Source organism: Peromyscus californicus, unplaced genomic scaffold, assembly GCF_007827085.1.
Source record: "Peromyscus californicus insignis strain IS unplaced genomic scaffold, ASM782708v3 Scaffold_13__1_contigs__length_99412109, whole genome shotgun sequence".
Lineage (NCBI taxonomy): Eukaryota > Metazoa > Chordata > Mammalia > Rodentia > Cricetidae > Peromyscus > Peromyscus californicus.
In genome coordinates this window covers 82,947,517-82,972,635 of record NW_026294424.1, presented here as the reverse complement: position 1 = coordinate 82,972,635, position 25,119 = coordinate 82,947,517, and the positions used below count along the sequence as shown (strand labels likewise).

The 25,119-nt window shown below is 37.3% G+C and overlaps 1 protein-coding gene across 1 annotated transcript in view; it reads left to right on the top strand.

The window, feature by feature from the left end:
• The window catches only part of Ankrd17 (ankyrin repeat domain 17), a 135,248-nt gene that overhangs the window by 73,690 nt on the left and 36,439 nt on the right, over positions 1 to 25,119 (top strand). Inside the window, 10 exon segments of the mRNA XM_052735342.1 lie at positions 765 to 1,002; positions 2,640 to 2,831; positions 3,352 to 3,461; positions 4,882 to 4,909; positions 4,912 to 4,968; positions 7,627 to 7,754; positions 7,977 to 8,120; positions 8,455 to 8,557; positions 9,975 to 10,727; positions 14,960 to 15,108. Of these exon segments, the coding sequence (XP_052591302.1) occupies positions 765 to 1,002; positions 2,640 to 2,831; positions 3,352 to 3,461; positions 4,882 to 4,909; positions 4,912 to 4,968; positions 7,627 to 7,754; positions 7,977 to 8,120; positions 8,455 to 8,557; positions 9,975 to 10,727; positions 14,960 to 15,108 (1,902 nt within the window).

Below are 25,119 nucleotides of genomic sequence, written 5' to 3'. Positions count from 1 at the left end.
GGTTAGATGTAAATAAAAGCCATATGAATAGAGGCCAGGCACTTAGGAGGTCTTGCTAAAATGTTGAAGCTCTTAATTGGACTTTGATTTGACTTAATGGGGAAGCATTTCAAAACGGCAGAAATAACAATGTAACCATGAACATAAGACACTCAGAGCAAGGTGCAGTATGTGTGGGGGAAGTACATGAAGGGTTAAAAGAAACTATTCCTTGAAAGGAAGACAGAATGGAGATTGTTGAGTAGTTGCAGTAATAAGATAGCTCCTGTCTTTGTCTTTTCACTGGGGCTTACACGAACAACAAAGAAAACATGTATTCATTTTGTTCCTTTAACACAGGAGTCTTTTTCTCCATGGCATCTAGTTTCCTGCTAGATCAAAAGTTTGCTCACTCTTAAGATGTTAGAAAAATTTGCTTTCTCAGTACCTGAGCTTTGTCACTTGTCAGTCACATGTCTACCATGCTCTGCTGATTCTCTGAGGCCTTAGGTTTGTCTCCCGTTCTTTTCCTTCCACTTCTCTTTTGGTGGCTGATAAGCTTCTTGATTAGAGAGCGTATTTTTCATCTCTTTGCTTTAAATCCTCAAACTTCTGTAGAATAAAGAGTACGGGCAACACATGGCATGCTTTACCAAGCTGTCAAGTGTATATTTATTCTTCTGAGTAAAGGTCAGCAACTGTCATCATGTGGTAATTGGGAAGTTTTGTTTTTGTTTTTAAGTTTTTATGGTGCTGATTGAATTTTTTTAATTGCTTGTGAATAGGATGGCCATGTTGAAGTAGCTAGGTTGCTTCTGGACAGTGGTGCTCAAGTGAACATGCCAGCTGATTCATTTGAGTCACCATTGACTTTGGCTGCATGTGGGGGACATGTGGAACTTGCAGCCTTACTTATTGAAAGAGGAGCTAGCCTGGAAGAGGTCAATGATGAAGGCTATACACCTTTGATGGAAGCAGCCCGTGAAGGACATGAAGAAATGGTGGCATTACTTCTAGGCCAAGGTAAGCACTTGTAGTAAATACTAAACCATAAATTGGTAGAACAGAAGTCTTTGTTAAGGCTGAATTTCAGCACATCACCTCCTCAGTATGTTTACACGGAGCTGTTGCTCCCAAACTTCTACGTTGTCTGCTGTAAAATGGCTCAGTAGAATTTTCTTCAATGTAGTACTTTTAAAGTCATATTCTGTGAGAAAATAAAACAACAAACAAAAACAAAGTCAAGATTCATGTCAATATTTGTCATGAGGGAATGTGAGGTACCACAAATTCTCCAAGCCGTATCCAGTGAGGGAATTCTTTGGAGTTAGAACATTTACTCGTGAATATAAGTGTATAATGGAACAACATGGGAAACACTTCTGTGAAACTTAGCTTGAAAGTATGCAGCAGGCCAAGTAGGGACTAGACACTTGTAATCACAGTGCTTAGGAGGCTGAGGCCATCAGTCCTACACGTGGAGACACTGTTGGAGGAAAACAAAAGAGCACTCGAGACCAACAAAAGTAGCTGCATATACATCAGAAACTGTTGAGCTCTGGCCAGAACAGAAGGAATTTCTGGAAAAGGTGAAATGATATAGTAGTTTAAATATCTACATTTAGATAATAATCTCCCATTACATTTATAGTGTTATTTTGTTTAACAAATTTAACACAAGTGGCACATTTACTTTTTTTTATGTAGAGGTTCTATTGACTGGAACTTTAAACGTACAGGTTTTGAAGTAGGTTTTTTGTTGTTTTGTTTTGTTTTGTTTTGTTTTGTTGTTTTGTTTTTTTTGAGACAGGGTCTCCCTGTGTGTGGTTCTGTCTGTCCTGGAACTAGCTTTGTAGACCAGGCTGTCCTTGCACTCACAAAGATCCAACTGCCTCTGCCTCCAAAGTGCTACAATTAAAGGTGTGTGCCACCACAGCCTGGCAGACTTTTTGAAATGTGAACCATATACACTGCATGACAGTTTTGTTTCTAGTGGGAGGGAGGGGTGGAAGCTACTGCAATGGTCAATCAGCCATGGTGAAGGTAATAGTAATGGTGGTAATGTTGCTAGGGCAAGTGAATTAAATGAATTAGCCTCGGCTTGTTCAGCTTTATGTAAAATGGTGCTGAAAATAATACAACATAAGGCCTTTGAATTATGATGCTCAGTGGTAGGGTATTTACTCAGTGTTCCCAAGGACTTGGGTTTGATCTCTATCCAGCACCACACAATCACCTAATCTGGTAGGCCATGGATGGTTCGTTCTCCAGCATTGCCCCTCCCTTAAATTCTAATTAAGTTCATAAATGTACCTAAACAGTCTGGACTGTTAATACTGCCTGGGAAATAGTAACAGCTTATTAAATGTTAGCTAATGTCATTAGTATATTTATCCTCCATTTTGAATCTTTATAGTCGGGAATTAGGTGATTTTATGACTCCTTTTAATCATAACTAGTACCTTCTTTTTAAACACTCTACCTACATATAGTAGATACCTACTTATGAATGTGTGTTTTTTTCCCATTTACTTTTGACTGCCAAGAATAGGGAAGAGATACTTCTATTCACTTTAGATATAGTTCATTAGAAAACAGTTGTGTTTTGTTTGTGTCTGAATAAATTCCTGAACTTTCTTTAAGTAGAATCTTTCTTTTAGGAGCAAATATCAATGCACAGACAGAAGAAACTCAAGAAACTGCCTTGACCCTGGCTTGCTGTGGAGGCTTTCTGGAAGTGGCAGACTTTCTGATTAAGGCTGGAGCTGACATAGAACTTGGGTGTTCTACCCCTCTTATGGAAGCTGCTCAAGAAGGCCACCTGGAGTTAGTTAAATACTTACTAGCTGCAGGTATGCCTTTTTGCATTTGGGAATATATTGCATGATAAAAGGATCACAGTACAAGTATTTTTTATGTTATGGCACACAAAATATGTGGTGAAAAGATAGGATATACTTGGTGTGTGTTCTGAATAATTTAGCTGTCACAGTAAATATATGCAATTTTAACTTCAAGTACATTTATTCATATATTTTTCTTTCAAAAATTTGTGTATGTGTGCATCCAAACATGCCACAGTGCATGTGTTCACAGGCAGAGGACAACTTGTAGAAGTCCGTTCTCTCTTTCTACCATGTGGTCCTGGGGACTGAACTTGGGTAGTCAGGCTTGATGGTAGTTACCTTTACGTCCTGAGCATGAGCAGTTCTTGCAGATTTGTCCCTCTTTTAAAGATGTTGTCAATGTACTCATTCTAGAAATGGATATGGATATTTTGTCTGATTTAGGAGATGTGGGCTATCTTGAAGAAACAGGTTTATGTTGATTTTATAAAATGGTTTTAACAGTGATTATTTTTAACTGTTACAGGAGCTAATGTCCATGCCACAACAGCAACAGGAGATACAGCTTTAACATACGCCTGTGAAAATGGCCATACGGATGTAGCGGATGTCTTACTTCAGGCAGGTGCAGATCTGGTAAGCTGTATCACATAAATCTTTATTTAGAAGATGAATTATGCATTTTAGCACACGCTTGTGCACCTAGGAGGCTGAGACAGAAAGGTGCCTAAGAGTTTAAGGCCACCCTAGGCTGCTTGAGTCCAGAGTCCCAAGGCCTTCCTGGACTCCATGGTGAGACCCTGCCTCTGCAAACAAAGGCAGAAAATTAATAATTAAATCAAAGGCATATCTTCTCACTTTGTTGGTGGGTTTTTTTTTTCTCCTTTTATTTAAAGTCACATAGTCAGGTTTGGTTTTGTTGTTGTTGTTGTTTTGTTTTGTTTGTTTGTTTTTACATTATTTAGTTTTTCTTATTTTTGTAATATTCAGTTCACTAATCCCATGCCCTTACAAAGAAATGTTTTCTGCTTAGAGATGGTATTACAAATTAAGTTTTCCTTCCTTAGTTGTTTATTTAAGGTAAATGTGGTTTAGAAGCATTTCTTTTTAGGTTGGGGGGGAAATTGCCTACTATGTTTTGAGCATTATTAATTAAAGTGTTAAACATAAGTATTTAATAATTTTATCCTGTGGGTAGTACTTAAAGTAGTAAAGAGGGTAAAATGGATTGTAAGTGCATTCAGTGCAGTGTATTAAGAGAGGTCACAGGGAATGTACAGAGAGTGATAAAGGTCAAAAGATGTAACTAGTCATTTGAGATACTAGTTCATTGGCTGGATGGGGTTTGGAAAGGGAGGCCTGGACAGAAGAGCTATATAATTGAAATTGTAGGAGTTGTCTGAGTGCTTGGAAGGTGTGAAGTATCTGTGTAGAGGGAAGATTTAGTCTCACCGTAGTACTCAGGAGACTGGGAGTTCAAATGGAACTGGGAGTATATGACAGTGAGTTTTGAGGCTAACCTATGCTATATGAGACTCTTTCAGAAAATGGTCATATAGATTGTAATCCTATCATTCAGAAGACTGAAGTGGGAGGATCACTGTTCTATGTGAGTCTGAGATATTGTAGCAGGATCTCACCATTAAAAAGGGGGAGCAGATTGACTATCCCATGTTTGAGTTCTACAATCATTTTTATAGAGAAAGGACATTTCCCAGCTTGAATTAGATGAAGTGTCATTTCAATGCTCTTCTGAAGCCTGGGTGCCAGCATGCCAGGCTTGTATCTATTGCTGCAACTTCTGGTAACTAGAAGTACAGGTGTGTGCTACTAATCTCCTACTTTAGGTTTCAGATTATTACAATAAAGTGCAGATCTTTTTTTTTTAATTGAAAGTATATTTTCTTAATTTGCTCATTACATGATATTTAATATGCTTGGGTTGAGAATTAAGTTTACTTTTCCTTTTTTTTTTTATTGAAAAGTATTCCCTTGCAATTAAATATGAGTTACACAACAGTGAGGTTTTTTTGTTTCTTGTTTTGTTTTAAAACAGGAACATGAATCTGAAGGTGGAAGAACTCCTTAATGAAAGCTGCCAGAGCTGGTCATGTCTGCACAGTTCAGTTCTTAATTAGTAAAGGTAATCTTATGGAGAAGATTTTTTTTTTTTCCTTAACTATCTATCCAGAACTATGCTAAGGTATTTTGACCTTTGAAGGGTAAAGAACATTTTGTGGTTATTATATGATATGGAGAAGGGATGCTCCTAACATTAGTAATTAACATCTCATAATATTTATAATAGCTGTGAGCTACAAAAGACTATTATACCAAGTAGCACTCTTGAGAAGAAACACAAAGAAAATTTCTTCTGTGTAAACTAGTGTATGTTGAAATCCTATTCTGTTTGTGTACTACTGCATTGTTTTCCAACATGGGTTTTTGTTTGTTCCCCTGAAGAACTTGGGGCAAGTACCTTTCCTACCTTACGTTGTCCTCTTTTTAAAAGATAGTGGGATAATTTTAAATTGAATGAAGAAAGTATTCAGAATTAAAATGTGATACATATCAAGGTATATGAAGATTTTTATTCATACTCAGCAATTATTCTTTTGAATTCTTTACTGACCAAATAAACATGAAACTTTAAATTATTTCTTCAGTATTTACTATATAATCTGTTAAATCTTTTTTCAAGAATTAGTTTTATTCTTCATAGCAGATTAAAAATACTACTTCTAAAGCAAAGAATCGGACAGAAGTAATTGATAAGTGAAGGGCCATATGCACCTTGGAAATGTTTACTCTTTGTTCAGTAGTCTTCAAACTTCTTATAGATTAAAAAATCAGAAATAAATTCTTGAACAAATTATTCCAGGACAAGTTGGTACTGATTGGTGAAATATGCATGATGGTGACACACTTCAAGACTGGGTTTATGTCATAATTACTGCCCTCCCTCCCCACTCTCTCTCTTTTTTTTTTTTCCTGAGACAGGGTTTCTCTGTGTAGCACTGGCTATTCTAGAATTAGCTCTGTAGACCAGGCTGGCCTCAAACTCACAGAGATCCACCTGCCTCTGCCTCCCGTGTGCTGGGGTGAAAGGCATACACCACCACTGCCCTTCCTTTTCTTTGGTTGAATTAATTAGATTCCACTTTCTGTAACACGAATTGTAAAGGATCTTATTAATAAAAAATCCGAAGCCAGACATCATGGTGAAAGCTGAAAGGTCAGAGGAGCAGAACAAGGCACAGCCAACCTTTCCTCACTAACTCCTCAGCTGATCCTGTTTCCACGAATCATCGGACTGAAAGCCTCTGAGTCCTCACCCCTGAGGGTCTCAGTTGAACTGCTGCTTAATTCCTTTCTCCATCCAGCCATGGCGCTTCCTGGGATTAAAGGCGTGTGTGCTTTTCAAGCACAGGCATGAGATCTCAAGTGCTGGGATTAAAGGCGTGTGCCACCACTGTCTGACTCTGTTCCCAGTGTGGCCTTGAACTCACAAAGATCCAGACTGGATCTCTGCCTTCCAAGTGGTAGGATTAAGGGTGTGTGCCGCCACTGTCTGGCCTCTATGTTTAATCTAGTGGCTGGCTCTGTCCTCTGATTCCCAGATAAGTTTACTAGGGTACACAATATATCACCACAACTTTCTTCCTGCAATTTCCAGTTGGCACTTAATCCAGTACAGTAATCCCAAGTCAGGGATACAGCTGAGGGAGAAAGTATACCTGCCCTCTTCCCTCTGATAGGAGGGGTTGGGGGGGAGAAACATTACTAGATTTTTCTATTCCTTATAATTTTTTTAAAAAATTTAATGTATTTAAATATATTTATTTAATGTAATTATTGATGTATTAAATGTATTTCAACCTTAGAAGACACCATTGCATTCATGCAGTGCCCACAGATGCCAGAAGAGGGCATCAGATCCCCTGGAACAAGTGGTACCTGTGCTTGTGAGATCTGTGTGGGTGTTGGGAACCAAACTTGGATTGCTTCCAAAGAGTTTCAAATATTCTTAGCCATTGAGTTAACCATCTTTCTTTCCCCTGTATTTTACTTTATTAATACCATAATTGCCTTAGGTATGATACAGCCTTGTATTATCTATACTGATATATACTAAAATATTTATGAGAAAAATATATCATATTTCTGTGGGATTTGCTTTAGAATAATTCTGTATAGGAGAGAGTTTTCGTGAAAATGAGGATTTTTGTGAAACGAGAGGCTGTTTATAATCAGTGGAACTGGATAATGAGTATGTGAAGTTTCATTGCACTGTTGGCTTTACTCTTTATGATTTTTAAATTTTCCATAATTTTGAGCCAATGAAATGAGTCAGTGAGTATCACTGGGTAAAAGTACTTTCTGCTTAGCTTGATGACCTGAGTTTAAGGCTTAGAACTCACATGGTAGAAGGAGGAAATCAACCTTTGACCTCCACGTGCATACCATATTACATATGCACCCCTATATATATGCTTGTGTGCATAAACACTAAATGATTTGTAGAATTTTGCCATAACTGGGGCTGGGAAATGGATCAGTGGTTAAGAACACTTGCCATTCTTCCAGAAGACCTGGGTTCAGTTCACAGCATCCACATCAGATAGCCCACAGCCTTCTGTAACTCTAGTTCCTGGGGATCCAATGTCTGGCCTCCAAGGGCAGCTACAAGTACATGGGACATAAACTCACACAGGTCTACACATATACATATAAATTAAAAATGAATAAATCTTAAATTTTTTAATCACTCTACTAATATATTTTTCTATGTCTGTTTTAGGAGCAAATGTGAATCGAACCACAGCTAATAATGACCATACTGTACTGTCCCTGGCTTGTGCAGGAGGTCATCTGGCAGTGGTAGAACTACTTTTGGCTCACGGGGCAGACCCTACTCATCGTTTAAAAGTAGGTAACTCGAATGGTTAAGGCAGCATTATGAATTCCTCATCTTGAACATTATAAAATTGCCACATATAAGTTGTATTTGTAATGACATTCTGAGTATTAGTTGTCTGGTTTTAATATAAAAAAAACCTTTTCTATTAGATACATAACTTGAATGTATCTGAGACCTGATAGCTTGCTTAGTGTACTAACTTTTTCCCCCTTCTATATTCGTTCTTTTAGGATGGCTCAACCATGTTGATAGAAGCAGCAAAAGGTGGCCATACAAGTGTTGTTTGCTATCTTTTAGACTATCCTAATAATCTACTTTCAGCCCCTCCACCAGATGTCACTCAGCTAACGCCCCCATCCCACGATTTAAATAGGGTAAGATTCAAAGTTAAAGCATTTTATATTTCTTTTTAGCTATAATTTTCATTTAAATGAGATTATCTTTGTTAAGATGAAGCTCTATATAATTATGCCAAGACCATTGTTATTTGGTATAACATTTATGTTCTGGATTGATGGAATTATGATTTCCTTTTTTAAAATTATGGTCAGAATAACTGGAATTCATAGCCACTTTTAAAATAATTTGATATAAATATGTCACTGTCTGAAATGGCATATTAAATATACATAGCAACTCTGCAAGTTATTCGTGTGATGATGACATGTGTGCTAAAGAGGAAATGACTGTTATCACCCTCTTCCTTAGGCCCCTCGTGTACCAGTTCAAGCACTGCCCATGGTTGTCCCCCCCCAGGAGCCTGATAAACCCCCTGCCAACGTTGCTGCCACTCTGCCCGTTAGGAACAAAGGTCAGTTATACTTCTAAAGACTTTCTTACATGTCCAGGTCAAATTAGAATACAAAAACTAGCCCTTCAAAATTATTTTTCACCAACAATGAATTTACTAAGTTGGTATCATTAAAGCTTTTTTGTTTGTTTGTTGTTTGTTTTAAACTAATGAAAAAGCAAGTTTCTGGGAGAGAAGACAGGGACTGAGAGACTCAGAAGAGACTCAGGTGCTCTTTCTGATGGAATTCTGATATCCACAATTTGCTCTTTCTGATGGAATTCTGATATCCACATACAGTTGCATGACAATTCTGATCATTTTTATTTACTATTCCTAAGTCTGTAGTGACACGAGGCATAACGATTAAGAAGTTGGATCAAATATTAAAATTCAATTTAAAGAACTGGTTTAACATAGATTTATATCTAGGACACTTTTTCCTCAACTAATAATTCAAAGATACATAAGATACACTTTCTTAGAATTCCAAGGTCCATTTTTTGACTTGTGTATGTCATACCATGCCTGTTCTTAAGTATGTCCCCAAACATGACACCTACCAGTTTGAATCACTTTTTCTTTTGAAAAGTTTTTACTTAAAGAAACTGTGATTTTGGCATCTTGGTTTTGGCTACCTGTATTCTTTTAGCAACAAGTATGCTAAGCATTCCCAGCAGTTGTTTCCGGTCACCACCACCAGCCTGTTGTCTTGGCATCCTTTTCAGTTAGTTGCTAAACTCGTTGGCCAGAGCAGTCTGTTTACCTGGCTGTCAGAAGATACAGAGGGTGGTGTAGGCCAGCATCTTTTCTTTCGGGGAAACTAAATCCCAGTTCTCTATTGGCCGCGTACCTGTGTGACTATGTGAATTCTATCTCTTTCCTTTGTCAGTCTTGAAGATGGTAGGTCCTAACAAAGACATATATTTTAGTTGGATTTTAATTTCTTGGTGCATCTCAGTGGTTTGGGCACTCTCTGTGTGTTTGTGTGTGTGTTTATCAAAGGCACAGACATTTATGACGTGTGGAAAATCTTAATACAGACATCAAAATTTTCTCTACACCTTAATATTTAGCTTGATTTTTCTGCTCTTATGATGAGTTTTTACATTCCGACCATATGAAATACCTACACATAGCCTTAGACTTGACTTTAACTGCACCACTTAAGTGTCACAAGCTTTCATCCCTAATTTTTAAATTAGATATTTATAAATTCTAAACTCTACTTTCAGAGATGACTCTATGCACATAAAATACATACATTTTGTGTTTGTGATAGAGAAGGTGGACTTGTGTTTAACTCCTTAAAAGTACATTTCACCTTCGTGGATATGATACCTTGGTGCATAACTGTGGGCACTAAACCTCCCAACAGTAACTCTGTAATGAGGATGCCATTCATGTGCACTTCTGAGGGGGTTTCTTTTTCACACAGCTGCTTCTAAACAAAAGTCCAACAGCCATTTGCCAGCAAACAGCCAGGATGTACAGGGTTACATCACCAATCAGTCTCCAGAGAGCATTGTAGAAGAGGCTCAGGGAAAGTTAACAGAACTGGAACAGAGGATAAAAGAAGCCATAGAAAAAAATGCACAGCTGCAGTCCTTGGAGCTGGCTCATGCCGACCAACTTACCAAGGAGAAGATCGAGGAGCTGAACAAAACAAGGGAGGAGCAAATTCAGAAGAAACAAAAGATTCTGGAGGAACTGCAGAAAGTAGAGCGAGAGTTACAGCTGAAAACTCAGCAACAGCTGAAAAAACAGTATCTAGAAGTTAAAGCTCAAAGAATTCAACTTCAGCAGCAACAGCAGCAGTCTTGCCAACACCTGGGACTTCTTACTCCTGTTGGGGTTGGAGAGCAGCTTTCCGAGGGAGACTATGCACGCTTACAACAAGTGGATCCTGTTTTGCTTAAAGATGAACCCCAACAGACTGCTGCTCAGATGGGTTTTGCACCAATCCAGCCTCTGGCGATGCCTCAAGCTTTGCCTCTGGCAGCGGGTCCCTTGCCTCCAGGGTCCATCGCAAATCTTACAGAACTTCAAGGAGTGATAGTTGGACAGCCAGTACTGGGCCAAGCACAGTTGGCAGGGCTGGGGCAAGGAATTCTCACTGAAACACAACAAGGGTTAATGGTAGCCAGCCCTGCTCAGACCCTCAATGACACGCTGGATGACATCATGGCAGGTGGGTTTATATTGTTATGAGCAGGTATCAAATATGATTTGCTTAAGGCGAGTAAGAGTGTGCCAGAATTTTTTTTTAACCATTACTCAACTTGAGAACTATTTTTGGACTCTTGACCCATTATGTCTTTAGAAATATTAGTGTTAAGAAGTTCTCAGATGGCTACAGGTCAAATTAAAGATTAGTTTATACAAGACAAATGACCAGATCTGTCTGTCTTAGATCAGTAGGCTGGGAATCCAGGCTTTTCAGTAGTGGATTGAGTCTTGGGTTTTTACTTTTGGTTATCTTTTTCACTTTTAAGTTCAGAACACTGGGGTTGGATTTTTGGCATTTTTGCTTCTGTATTCACACCAATAAAAGAAAAATTGATAAAAGTTGAAGTACAAAGGTATTAGGGTATATTAGGAAGTCTAATTGTGATAAAAAGAAATACTTAACTTACTATTGTACCAAACTTGATGATGGCTATTTAAAAACAAGCAAACAACAATCAAAACAAACACCTTTACAACATTAATAAAGTACCAACTGAGTAGAGTCCGATTCTACTGTATGTCAGTGTTTTTATCCCCTGTGAATGCTAATGTATAGTCTGTTTCTGACTGTATTATGGAAAGGTGTGTTCCCCTGACAGTATGGGAAATAACATGTTTTAAATGTGGAGCCAGAGAGTTTGTCTTCTATTCTAATGAGGATTGCAACTTGAGAAGAGTTTTAATGCTGCTTATTTGGGACTGATTTTGTGAATTGTGTAACAGTAGAATGAGATTTCATAGGGTTATAGGTCATAAAGAATGCTCTGCTACCTAAAATAATTTTCCTTCTTCAGGAAGGAAACTTGATAAGGAAGGGAAGGGGGAGAATAAAGGAAATAAATAGTTGTTGAATTTTGATAATTTTCTTCTGATTTCTTCCCACTTTTTATTTATTTGTCTTTACCTGGATAATTTACTGTTTCTAATTTGAAACTATTTGAGAAACATTTGTTATGATGAAGTCATACATTAATATAAGGTTCATTTTTTTAAAGGAAAATATGCTTTGTAGCATTTAGATATTTAGGTTGAGATAGTACAGAAACCGAAACAGATAATGAGGTAGATTTTGCATTTCAAAAATTGGTATAGTTTCCCAGACTTTCTTTTTTTTTTTTTTAATCTTCTCAGCAATATGTGGTATGAAAACCTCTGCTAATCTTAAGAGTAATATAAACTTATATCAGGATAATTGTTAGTAGTAACTAATAATAAGAATTGTAACAATCTTAATATAAGTATAGATTTTTAAGACCTAAATCCCTATTAATCATCACTAACTGGTTATGATACCTAATAAACTTTAAAGACTTTAACATTGTATGACAATTAGCTTACAGTAGTTATAAATCCAAAATTGATACCATGTTCATGGCCATTAACTTAGATCATAATTCTCTATTGTATCAGTTACCGAAGGATTATAGTTAAGTGTTACTTATTAATGAAATGAAGATTTGGGATGTTCTATACCAATGACTGTTGGAAAGTTGGTTTTGATGCACTATTAGAGTTTACCTGATGTACTTGAGCATAGTTGTCAACAATTTGCTGATTGTAAAATTTTTTAATTCTGATGAGAATTTTAGATGTTTGTAAAATAGCTTTTTTAATTAATTCATTTATTCCCAAAATTTCTGTGTGTTCAAGGTTGTTCCTCATAAAATTTTTTCTTTGCTTTTTTTTTCTTTTTTCTTTTCAATGAACGTAAGATTTTAGGGATTATGACCAATTTGCTATTTTCTAAAAAGGCATCTGTTTCATGCTCTTCATGTGAGTAAAGAGACATACCCAAGCGGAAAAAGAACAGAATTAAAAATAATCTTACTGTCTACCTGCAGATGATCCCTACCTAATATCTCAATCATATTCACATGTCTGCGCATATATGTGCACGTACAAGCACACAACTTTTTCCTGTATTCTCCTTATTTGAATAACTTCTGATCAGTCCTTTCAGCTGACTAAGGATCATTTCCATTCCTTATTTTGGGCTTCTTGAGTAACACAACTTCATTTGGCCTTCTTTCCCTAAGCACTGTTCCCCTCTCTTTCTTAGTTCTCACTTGTTAGGTTTCTCCTAGGATGTTCTCCTTCTGGTGCTGAGCTGGCCAAGTCTTCAACCTTCCTTATTCTTCATACTCACCAAATCAAAACTAGGCACTTGTTTAACCTCTCTTAACACGTGCCCCTGTTTTGTCTTGATGACACTGTTCCATTTCTGTTGTTAAAACCTTTCAAGCATGCAGTTTTCCCTCTCTAAATTGAATTTTAAAATGTAAAGAAAAAGTCTTAGAATTTAAGATTTTTCCTCTTATCTGTGTAGTAAATGGTTGAATGATGAATAGTTAACTTACTCTTACTTGATAAAACAGTTTGAAGGGAAATGAGGCTTCTTTCTTATCAACTTAAATGAGAAGATGAAAACAACCAATTTGAAACAGCCCACAACAAGAAAACTAGGTTTACTAGGTTCTTTAAAATATATTACTCTAGTTGGAATGGGGATTAAAATTTAGACATTTACCCATCTTTTAACCCATTTAAATTAATAGAATAAAAATCAGTGAGGTCTAAGGATATCTAGCTTAGTTGATGTAGAGCTTGAATAGCATCCATGAAGCACCCTGGGTGGCACTCCATAAAACCAGTGGTGCACTCCTATAATCCCAACACTTAGTAGGGCGGAGGTAGCAATAGCAGAAATTCAAGGTCATCCTAAACATGGAACCTCTCTTAAGAGCTGTAGATTTTATGTGATTTTGAAATTTATGTATAGGATGGGAACTTTCAATGAAATTATTTGATTCTTAAATCTGTGTGTGCTCGTGAGCCTGTAATCTTAGCAGTCTGAGGTAGACTCAGGAGATCAGGATTGCAAGATTGAAACATTATCTATAAAGAAATCAATAAGACTATCAAAAGTATCAGAGTCATTAGCACATGCTCCTTCCTCTTGATCTGGTTCCTTAATGATTCAGATGTTTTGTTGTTTGTTTTTTTTTGTTGTTGTTGTTCTTTGTTTTTCTTTTGACTTTTAAGTGGACTAAAAATGTAAAATTATAGAATGTGTGTTGCTATAATGTACAGTGTATGTTTGTGCCTGACCTAAAGATTTTATGTAAAGTAGATTTCTTAATTGATAGTCATGTTTATAACTGTTACAAGATCAATTTCACTATTATTCTTGGCAAGATAAATTCTTTTGCCTGGTTTCAGACTCAGCTGTGACTCTCTGTTTTGTGTCTGATGGAGTTGACAATACTTGGGAACACACATCTGCACTCTGTTCAGAGATTACTATTCACAATTTAATACCAGTGCAGCAGCATTCTTACTGTGGGTGAAGAGGAAGATGTTCACACATGAACTACAGAATTGAGTTGTTGAGAGAACAAAGTCCCTTAAGCTAATTTTCAGTTTATTCTCTGCCTCTGTCTTTAGCATTATTCTCCCACCCCAAGTACAGATCTAACTAGACATTATTTAAATCATATATGTGGGTGAAATAAGATTACAGCGGAATCCTACATAGAAGAACAAGAATCCATATTGGGAGGATGATTGTGTAAATATACTTATTTCTAGCCTAATCTTAATTTTGTCCTAAGTCAGTATGATTGCCAGGTGGGATATTTTATTCCTCTCAGAATGATTTTTAATGTGAGAAAATACATAGTTGAAAACATACTTGAAAAAACTGTCACACCAGGGCCTTCAAAGTTACCATTGCCCTGTAGTGGTTAGTAAATATGTGGTGTTTTAAATAGTTTGACTTCTAGGATCTTCCATTCCAACGGTGAAGTAACTTTTATTTGCTCTACAATACAAGGTGTGAAGTTTGGAAGTTTAAAAAAAAAAAAATCACCTTTCTTTCTTTTATTCTTGACTATTTTATCGTTTATTCCTTTTCTGTGTAATTTTAGTACGCAAAGTATTTTGTTTTCAGGATTATTTTGAATTAAGATTTTTATGGTTACTTTCATTTAAAAAAGAATGTGTCTTTCAGGAGGATTATTGAATGGGAAGTGTATCATTCAATATGCGATCTAATTTGGGGCTGTCCACCAAAAATCATCAGAAAATTAGTTATTAATGTTATAATAATCTCTTATAGACATTTTTAAAGAAGTATTTCTTACTCTTTCCTAACAATGTTTCGTCCTTAATAAGTGCAGTTATTTTGTTCAACAGCAGTCAGTGGAAGAGCATCTGCAATGTCAAACACTCCTACCCACAGTATCGCTGCTTCTATTTCCCAACCTCAGACTCCAACTCCAAGTCCTATCATCTCTCCTTCAGCCATGCTACCTATCTACCCTGCCATTGATATTGATGCACAGGTAAGCTCCACAATTAGAGAGATGGTTTCCCTGGAATTACACCACCTTTAAATGTTAACCGTCAATGATCTTAACACCTTACGAAGACTACAGATACAATTAAAAATTAAAATCCATTTTTAAAAAATTACCAATTCAGGCATGGTGGCTCATACCCAATCCTAACATTTAGAAGGCTATGGCAGAATTATGTGAGTTTAAGGCCAACCTGGGCCTTCATAGTTAATGCCAGGCCTTGCTGAGCTAAAGATTAAATTTAGTTTAGAAATTACTAGAATGTAAAAGAAGTAGTTTATGTAAGATTAAAATGAAACCACAACTGTGATCCCAGCCGTTGGGAAGTAGGGTCAAGAGGATCATGAGTTCCAATGAGGTTAGCCTCAGCTGTGTAACACTGTGAAGTTAGTCTAGGCTGCATGGCATCCTGTGTCAGGAGAACAGAAATTAGGATTGTTTACAAAAGAAAATGCTGGAAGTATAGAGAGCTTATGGAGTACTTAAAAAGTCCTGCCTGGGTTGAGTCCCTAGCCTCACCAAAAGGTGATACTGTAACTTCATGAACTGTATTTTTCTATAAATTATATATTCTTAGTTGCATTTTATAACTTTTCCCCTTGAGTAGATAGGGTCTCCCTATAGCCTAGGCTGGCCTCAATATCGGCAATCCTCCTGCTTAAGCCTCCTCAGTGCTGGAGTTACAGGCATGAATCACCATTGCTGTGGGATATCTTTCTGTACACTGTGAATATGTGTTGCTCTGGTTGGCTAATAAGTCAGCTACTTTGGCCTATGGCAAGGCAGCTTAGAGGCAGGCAAGAAATCCAAGCAGAGATACAGGAAAGAGAAAGGTGGGATGGGAGAGACGCCAAACTGCCATCCAAGGAGCAACATGTAATGGGACACAGGTAAAGCCATGGAACACATTAATAGAAATGGGTTAATTTAAGATGAAAGCTGGCTAGCAAGAAGCCTGCTATAACCATACAGTAATTACTATAACCTTCTGAGTGATTATTTTATAAGTGGCTGTGGGACCTCAGGGCTGTGCAGGACACAGGAAAACTTCCAGCAACATACCATACCTGGCTTTATATTGCTTTTAAAGATTATGATGGAATTATGTATAGTGTGAGGAAATATATATTTTATGTAATTTTAGCTGGTAACAGATTGCATGGAGGAGATAGAAACACTTTATTTCTTGGGATTATCTGAAGGAATATGTGTATGAGTGAAGAATGATACTGTTATGGTTTAGAAAGCTTGAGATCTGTTAAGTAAGCAGCTCTATTAAAAATTAGTTGATTCCCATTCAGGAGGCAGAGGCAGGTGAATTTCTGTGAGTTTGAGGCCAATGAGAGCTTCATAGTGAGACCCTGTCTCAATAATTAAAGAAAGAAAATTTAGTTGATGCAGGACGGCAAGGTTCCTCATTTTGATTCCTGTAACTCACATACTGGAAGAAGAAAACCACCTCCTACCAGCTGTCCCCCTGACCTATATGTGTGCTATATCATGTGTTCCTACACAGCACACATACATTTTAAGATGAGCATGAAATCCCAGGGCAAGATGGGATCGGCAAATTTAGCTTGTTTTATCTTGAAAAAGGCCAAAAGGTGGCAGGCATGATGTCACAAAGTCTGAAATCCCAGCTCTTGCAGAGTAAAGGCAGGAGGACCAGGGATTCCTTTTCCGCTACATAATAATGAATGAAGTGAAATTAGAAAGTATAAGTTAGGAGAGACTATTGAAAAAGGTAAGAATAAGAAAATGTTTGCAGGGTATATTTATAGTATTTTGATTAATGCCTGGGGTAAGGGAAGTATATGCTATTAGAACTTCCATCCAGATTTTTATAAATTTTAATTTCAAGAAACAGGTATATACCATTAAAACCATGTACTTCCAAGCTATGAGAGTTCCTTTTTTATTAAAATGTTTCATATTTGTTTTATATGTGGGTTTGTGTTGTTGTTTTTGTTTTTGCTCTTTTGTGGGGCCTGCCACCCAGCTCCCAAATAAATCTCACACACAGAGGCTTATTCTTCCTTATAAATGCCCAACCTTATCTTGGCTTGTTTGCCAGCTTTCCTTAACTTAAAAGTATTGTGTCTGTTTTTTGCCTCTGAGCTTTTCCCTTTCTTCTGTAACCTTACTTCCTTACTCCATTGCTGGTTGTGTAGCTGGGTGACTGACCCCTGATGTCCTCCTTTTCTCCCTCCTAGATCTCCTCTTCCCAGATTTCTCCTTCTATCTATTCTCTCTGCCTGACAGCCCCAGGTATCCTTTCTCCTGCCTTGTTATTGGCTGTTCAGCTATTAGACCATTGGGTGTTTTAGACAGGCAAAGTAGCACAGCTTCACAGAGTTAAACAAAAAAGTAACACACCTTAAAATAATATTCCCCAATGGGTTTGTTTATCCTTAGACAGGGTCTCACTCTGTAGACTAAGCTGCACTGAACTACAGAGATCCCCTGCCTCGGCCTCTTGAGTGCTAGGATTAAAGGTGTGTACTACCATGCTCAGGCTTATTTTGTTTTGCTTTTTTGTTTGTGTGTTTGTTTTATGTGTGAGTGTTTGAACTGCGGGATTGTGTGTGTGTGTGTGTGTGTGTGTGTGTGTGTGTGTGTGTGTGTGTGTGTATACCACAAGTGTGTCTGGCCTCTTGCGGGGTTGTGTGTGTGCGTGTGCGTGTGCGTGTGCGTGTGCGTGTGCGTGTGCGTGTGCGTGTGCGTGTGCGTGTGTGTGTGTGTGTGTGTGTATACCACAAGTGTGCCTGGTCTCTATGGAGGCCAGAAGAGGGCATTTGAATTCCTTGGAACAGACAGCCATGAGCTGCCATCTGGGTGCTGGGAATTGAACCAAAGTTTTCTACCAGAGCAGCAAGTTCACTTAGTCACTGAACCCTCTTTCTGACCCTAAAAAATTGCTGGGGAATATTTTAAAGAAATTACCTAATCCTCAGATCAAGTCACTGCCATTACTGTCCTGAAATGAGATTAATCATTTTGTTTGTTTGTCACATTGCTTGGCTAAGGAGGAGGAAGGCTAGGAGCTGTAATTGTTGTTTGTTTTATGTGTTGGATAGCTATGCGTCTTGCCCTAGCTTGCTTCTTGGACTCATGTCTTCTCAGCACTATTGCATTCAGCAAGATACCAGTCATGCTGCATAGCCTCTTTTAAAACTGAAAACCACATTCATTTATATTTATTGTTGATCAAATTGTGGAATTCAATGAAACTTGGCATTAGATGTGTATTATTTCCTTTGAGATTTTATCTTGAGACTATTGCATTTGACAAGAAGTTTGTTTTGATTTTTAGGGGACCAAGAATGAGCCCTTATACAAAGTTAACTCATGTTTTCAAATAAAATGGGTCTAAAACTATGTGCCCAAGTGTGACTGTGATTTTACTGAATTAAGTTACTGATGATGAAATTTCACTCATGTTACTGTTTAACCAACAGTCGTGTAAGGTAACTGAGAATTTACATAAATTAAAATAAACTTTTGTTTACATATGAAGATTTGGCTATGGCTCAGCAATTAAGAACACCTGCTGCTCTTACAAGGGTTGAGTTCTTAGCACCCACATGGTGGTTGACAACTATCCTTAACTCTAGTTCCAGGTGATCCAGCTCTCCTCTGGCCTCTAAAGGCACCAGGCATGCATGTGGTACACATAAATGTAGGCAAAGCAAAGCACTGAAGCCTAAAATGCATGAATATTAAAAAAAAATGTTATTTGGTTCCTATTTTGAGGCTTTTTAAAACTTATGTTGCATTTTTGCCTAACATGAGTTAAATTTGAGTGCTTATCTAGATACAGAAAAATTTTTTAATCTGGAGGGAAAAAACAGCCAAAAATCATAATTATGACACTTCTTCCTGACTTAATTATTGAAGTTAATTTAAGAAATTTGCTTCTGTGTCAAGCAGATACTTCAATAAAATTTTTTAAGAATCCTTTTCTCTTTTTTTGGCACATCCTTCTAAAAATATTTGATACTAAAATAAAAATCCCATGGACTCTGATGTCGTGAATATTTTTGTTTGTATGACCAGACTTTGCTGGAACACACAAATGAAATACTGAAAAGTCTCGAAAATAAAAAAAAAAAAAAAAAAAAAAAAAAAAAAAAAAAAACACTGAAAAATAGAGTGCTGAGCTCCTGTGAGAGATTAAACACTTTCTAATGGGATAGAGAGTCTGATTCTGTTGACGCTATTCAGAGGTGAAGCGGTTATATTTGATCCCTAGCATAAACTGAGCAAAAGGTTTCATGAAGCAGTAAATAAGATGGAGATTAAACTTGGGTACCCCTGAATTAATTTTTTTTTTGATTTTTATGAAATTTGATTGACTCTCATAAGCACTAAGTAACTATAGGAAAGGACTAGTTGTTTTGTTTATGGTGTTTTAACACTTGTTTAAGCCTCTTAGCTTTGTTATTCTCAAACTGTTATGAGCTTTTCTCAAATTAGAAGTAGTAATGTGAGAAAAATGAATAAAAAGTTATTATACCTTATTTCCATCACTTATTATCTATTCAAAGTTGTCGGTGTGGGCTGGGAATGTGGCTCAATTGGTAGAGTGCTTGCATGTAGTATGCACAGAATCTTGGGTATGATTCCCCAGCACCATATAAAACCTGGTATGTTTGTTTGTACCTCTAATTCCAGCATACAGGTTGAGTGAGGAAAATTAAAAGTTCAATGTCATCCATTGGTACATAGCATATTTGAGGCCAGCCTGGGTTACATGAGCTATTAAGTTTAACTTCTCATGCATCAAGACTTAAATTATAGCTAAATGTAAATTATAGTTGGGCATTGCAGCTCATTCCTGTGAGCCTAAAACTTGGAAGGTTGAAATAGGAGGAGAATTATCTTAAGTGGAGTACAGAGTGAGACTGCCTGAATACTGCCTCCCCAACTCCTAAAAAAGTAAAACAAAATTGTGAAGTATGTGAAATTGTGTTTTACCTTCAATCATCTAAATGTTAGTTAGATGTTTTTTCTATATTCTTACCAGTTTTAGAGTCTAGAGAGAAGTTTCACTGTAATGATATAACAAATAATTGAGGAAGTGAAGAGGAAATTATGTATAATATACATGAAGGTCTTCTACTATGTTCTGGGTATGTTCCTGTGCCTATAATCCCAGCATTTGGAAGTCTGAGGCTGGAGGGCTGGGAGTTGGAAGCTAACTAGCCTGGCATGTATAACAAGACCCTGCCTCAAAATAAAAAGCAGTTTCCTTTAAAATTGTAGCTTAGAGCAGTTGGAGAGATGGCTCAGAGTTTAAGATGGTTTCCAGCACCCACATGGCCCTCACAAACTGCCTCTAACTCAGGTTCCAGGAGAATTCATACCTTTTTGTGGCCTCTCAGCACTCAAGACAGGGAGGTCCTGAGGGCAGCCTACATTCATAATGACACTGTCTCATAGAAAAGTGATATGCATTCAACTGCTACTTCATATGAACTACTTTTAGAAAACTTACTAAGTTTAGTTTTACTGATTATTTTCATTTATTTGATATCCTGAAATGTTAGTTTACGCCTTAAACTTACACATAATCTGGCAGTATAAAAAGATGAAATATTTGAAATTGTAAAGTTTTTTTTGTAGGTATATAAAAATGTTGAGCTATTTCAGTCTTTCCTGATTTTAAACATAATTAATTTAATAATAACAAGTGTACTTCCTATAAGTTTTTCAACCTGTATAATAATTAGCTCATTAAAGGTTTCATTTTTGTATAGCACTCTCACATATTTTGTGATCCTTTGAATTACATCACATGTATGGCCATAATGTTGCCTGCACATTTCTTCTTATGAATTATAAATGAATTATAATATGAATTATAAGTAATTCATAAGGTATTTGTTTTATTGATTGTTTTTGAGACAGTTTCTCACTGTATAACCTTGGCTGTCCTGGGACTTACTATGTAGACAGGCTGGCCTCAAACTCAGAGATTTACCCCATACTCACCCTCAATCTGAGTGTTGCCACCCTGCCCTGTTTTATAAATCATACATACATACATGCTTTTTTTTTTTTTTTTTTTTATACACCCGTTCCTCCCAACCCCCTTTTCTTTCCATGTTTGAAACTTTGCTTTGGTTACTTGATAAGGAAGAAAGTAACTGCTTGGCCAGTGTGTGATGTTAAGTCCATAAAGGATCCTTCCTCTACTTTTCCCTCTCTGACACTTACTTATTTCTGTTCACTGTTAGTCATTGTTAATATTAAACTATTTCGGTTATTTTTACTGATGGGTTGTAAAGCAGGGTACTGTCAATTTGGAATTATGTTAATGTTTGGGGGATAGAAGCAATCTTTCTGAACTTTAAGTTCTCATGTTATCTTAAAAATATAATTGCAAGCCGGGTGGTAGTGGCGCACGCCTATAATCCCAGCACTCAGAGGCAAAACCTCCCTGTGAGTTCCAGGCCAGCCTGGGCTACAAAGTGAGTTCCAGGACAGGCACAAAGCTACACAGAGAAACCCTGTCTTGAAAAACCAAAAAATAAAAATAAAAATAAATAACAACAAAAAAAAATTGTTGCTTTCCGTTCTTCATAATATGAAAATTGAATGGACCTTCTCATATTTGTAACTAACTTTAGTTCCTTAAAGAATTTAATAGCTCTCTTTGCTCAGCTTTTAATTTTTTTTATTTGTCAAAATGTATAGTTTAATAAGCTTTTTAAAAATAGTTTGAACTTAATTTCAAATCGACTCTGTACAGTATTTAACTAGATCCTATAGAATGACCCATATTTACTTTGTAAACCTGAGATTCTGAAATAGAGCACTTGGGAAAAATGATGCTTAAAATTAATATTAGCTTAATTTATGCTTTATAATGAGGGAAACTATATATTATTGATCACTTGAAATTTTTTCATTGTTGTCTTTTTCAAATTTTGTATATTTTTGTGTCTTTCAGTTAGACATGAATTTTATAATTTGCCCTTTAGTCTCAAAGAATTTTTAAAACTTTTAAACCTACATCTATTGGTGGACTACATACAATTAACAGAGAGGACACAGGACATGGGTGTTTAACAGTCTCACGCAGACTATGTTAGATAGGCTTTGGGATGCAGTTGGAGGAGTTTGCTGTCTGAAGTGTCCTTCTTGGTCTTTTTGAAAGCCCATCTCTAGTAGTTACCAGTTTAGTGTGCCCATCAGAAAGTTGTTTCTCTGAGCATTGGTTGCCTTTTCTCTAAAATCAGACAAGGTTTCTTTTCTTTCCTTTTTCAAAATATAAAACTTGAAATGAAGATCATATGTTGAAGCACAGAACTGTCACTCATTGAAGTTTCATGTCCTTCTCCATTGTTGTAGTTGGTGCATCTCTCCCTTGTGGCCATCCCTGATCTCTGCAGTCAGTGGCTCTTCTGCAGAGCAGCTAGTGCGGCTCCCTCTCCATCACTGACTAGTAGGCTTTTTCTCATTTCTTGACTCTTGATCAGTTTCACTTTTTGTCTTGATTTTAGTTTTTTGTAATGGAGTTTGGCTTTTACAGTTATTGGGAGGGTATGACTTGTATTATGCAAATATTACTGTATAAGAACACTGTAAATATGTAAGCCTGTTAATAGTCTTTGAATATGTAAAGTTTTACAGCTGTTGTCATTCATTCAATATTCAGTTAATGTATTCTGGACAAAATATTACATGGTAGGTTGAGAATGAAAATATAGTACATGTTCATTAGGTTTTCAAAAGTTTAGTGGGCTGGCCATGGTGCACCAAATATTTCCATCTCAGTGCTTGAGAGGCAGAGGCAGGTGGACCTCTGAGTTCAAGGCCCACCTGGTCTATATAGTATGAGCCTATCTCAAAAAACAGATTTTTTTTTTAAGTCTTCTGAAGACAAAGAAAATGGTGTAGTAATAGTGATACAAACATATTTCAGAGAGAACAATAGAGTTTGCCCGATACTTGTATGCTCAGTAAGTTCAGGTGGGATTGAGTTTCCAGGCCAGCCCCAGCTACATAGTGAGACAGATTTCAAAACAAACCACAAAGGAAAAATATAGGCATGTTTTAGAACAGTTTTAGTTACCACATTAAAAAGTAAAAAGAGCAGAGTGTGATGGCACACTCCTTTAATCTCAGTACTCAGGAGGCAGGTGGACTTGTATGGTCTACATAGGAAGTTCTAGGGTAGTCAAGGCTTCAGAGTGAGAACTCCCCCTACCCCAAAGAAGGAAACTCACCCTAATGCCTGCAGAGGCAGGGGCAGAGGCAGGTGGATCTCTATTCATTCAAGGCCAGCTTGGTCTACATAGAGAGCTTCAAGACAGGACTGCAGAGACCCAGGCTCAAAATCAAAGAAAAAAGAAAGCAAGGAACCCCACTATAAAAAGGAATGAGTCATAAAGCTGTTTTTTTTTCCTGAAATTTTATGTCATAGGTTAAGTCTTGAAAATTGGTGTGTATGTTGAGTTTGTAGTTAATAGTGATCCCATCATTTTGCTTTAACTGAGAATGGTTTTAGTATTGAAAGTCCCTTTTTACAGTGGCTTTTCCCAGAGTTCTGTCAGCCTGTTTGGTACAGTACTTCTCAATTTTAATAAGAATTTATATTGGAAATACTTTTAATTTATATTTAAATTTAGCTACATTGTTGAAAAGCACATTCACATGTTCATTTTCTCAGACTACCTATTTATTAACTTAAAAATAATTTAAAAATGGAGGCCGGCAGATTTCTGAGTTTGAAGTCAACCTGGACTACATAAAGTGCTTCAGGTCAGCCAGAGCTGTGTAGTGAGAGTCTGTCTCAAAAGCCAGGCAGGGCGGCGTTCTCATGCATTCCCAGTACCCGTAACTCTCTGAAGGAATGAGAGACCCATCCTCCTGAGCTTTATAATGGGACCCCCTCTCCAAAAGAAGCACCCCACTAGCCATGATAGTCACACATTACTCGAGAAGTTCAGCTCTGCAGCATCATATCATAATTACAATCTTGAGTAGTTTTCAAAACATAGTGTATCCCACATTTTTTGTTTTTGTTTTTTTGTTTGAGGCCGGGTTTCTCTCTGTAGCCCTGGCTCCCCTGGAACTGGCTTTGTAGACCAGGCTGCACAAAAACTCAGAAATCCTCCTGCCTCTGCCTCCTGAGTGCTGGGATTAAGGGTTTTCGAAACTATGCTCAGCACAATTTTTAAATTTTAAGGCTAAATAAAAAAATTTCAGCATGATTTTTATGGGTCCAACACAACTAATTTGGTCTGTATACAGAAGATTCTATTGATTTCCTGCATGTCGTAAACGTTTTCTGCTCTAGCTAGTAGGACCTGTATCCCTGGCCCTGTGTTCCTGCTCCTGGTGTTGTACCTGGTCTATTTCCTGCCCTCTGATAATTTCCTCATGTGCATGGGCTGGTGAGCATCAGCTGAAGACACCAGAGGGATTCTCTGCTCATCTTCAGAACACTTTGTATAGTCCTTCCTCTTTAAACTCTCTCCTCAACTAGGCTGGGCAACTGCTATTCCTACATTTGCATTCCTACATTCCTATGTTTTTGTCCTTAGGAATCACTGTTCTGTATTGCCTGTCAACATACATTTTCAGAGAGAGAGAGAGAGGAGGAGGGGGGAGAGGGAGAGAGAGCGAGCGTGCGCGCGTGTATGTATTAGGTCAGGCATGGTGACACATGCTTATAATAGCAATAGAGGGGGCTGGGGAGATGGCTCAGAGGTTCTTCCAGAGGTCCTGAGTTCAATTCCCAGCAACCACATGGTGGCTCACAACCATCTGTAATGAGATCTGGTGCCCTCTTCTGGAGTGCAGGCAGACAGAACACTATATACATAATAATAAATAAATCTTAAGAGAGAGAGAGAGAGAGAGAGAGAGAGGGAGAGGGAGGGAGGGAGGGAGGGAGAGAGAGAGAGAGATCTTGTCTCTCAAAAGAAAAAGGCAATAGAAGTAGAGGCTGAAGAAACAACACAAGTTCAAGGCCAGCCTGGGATA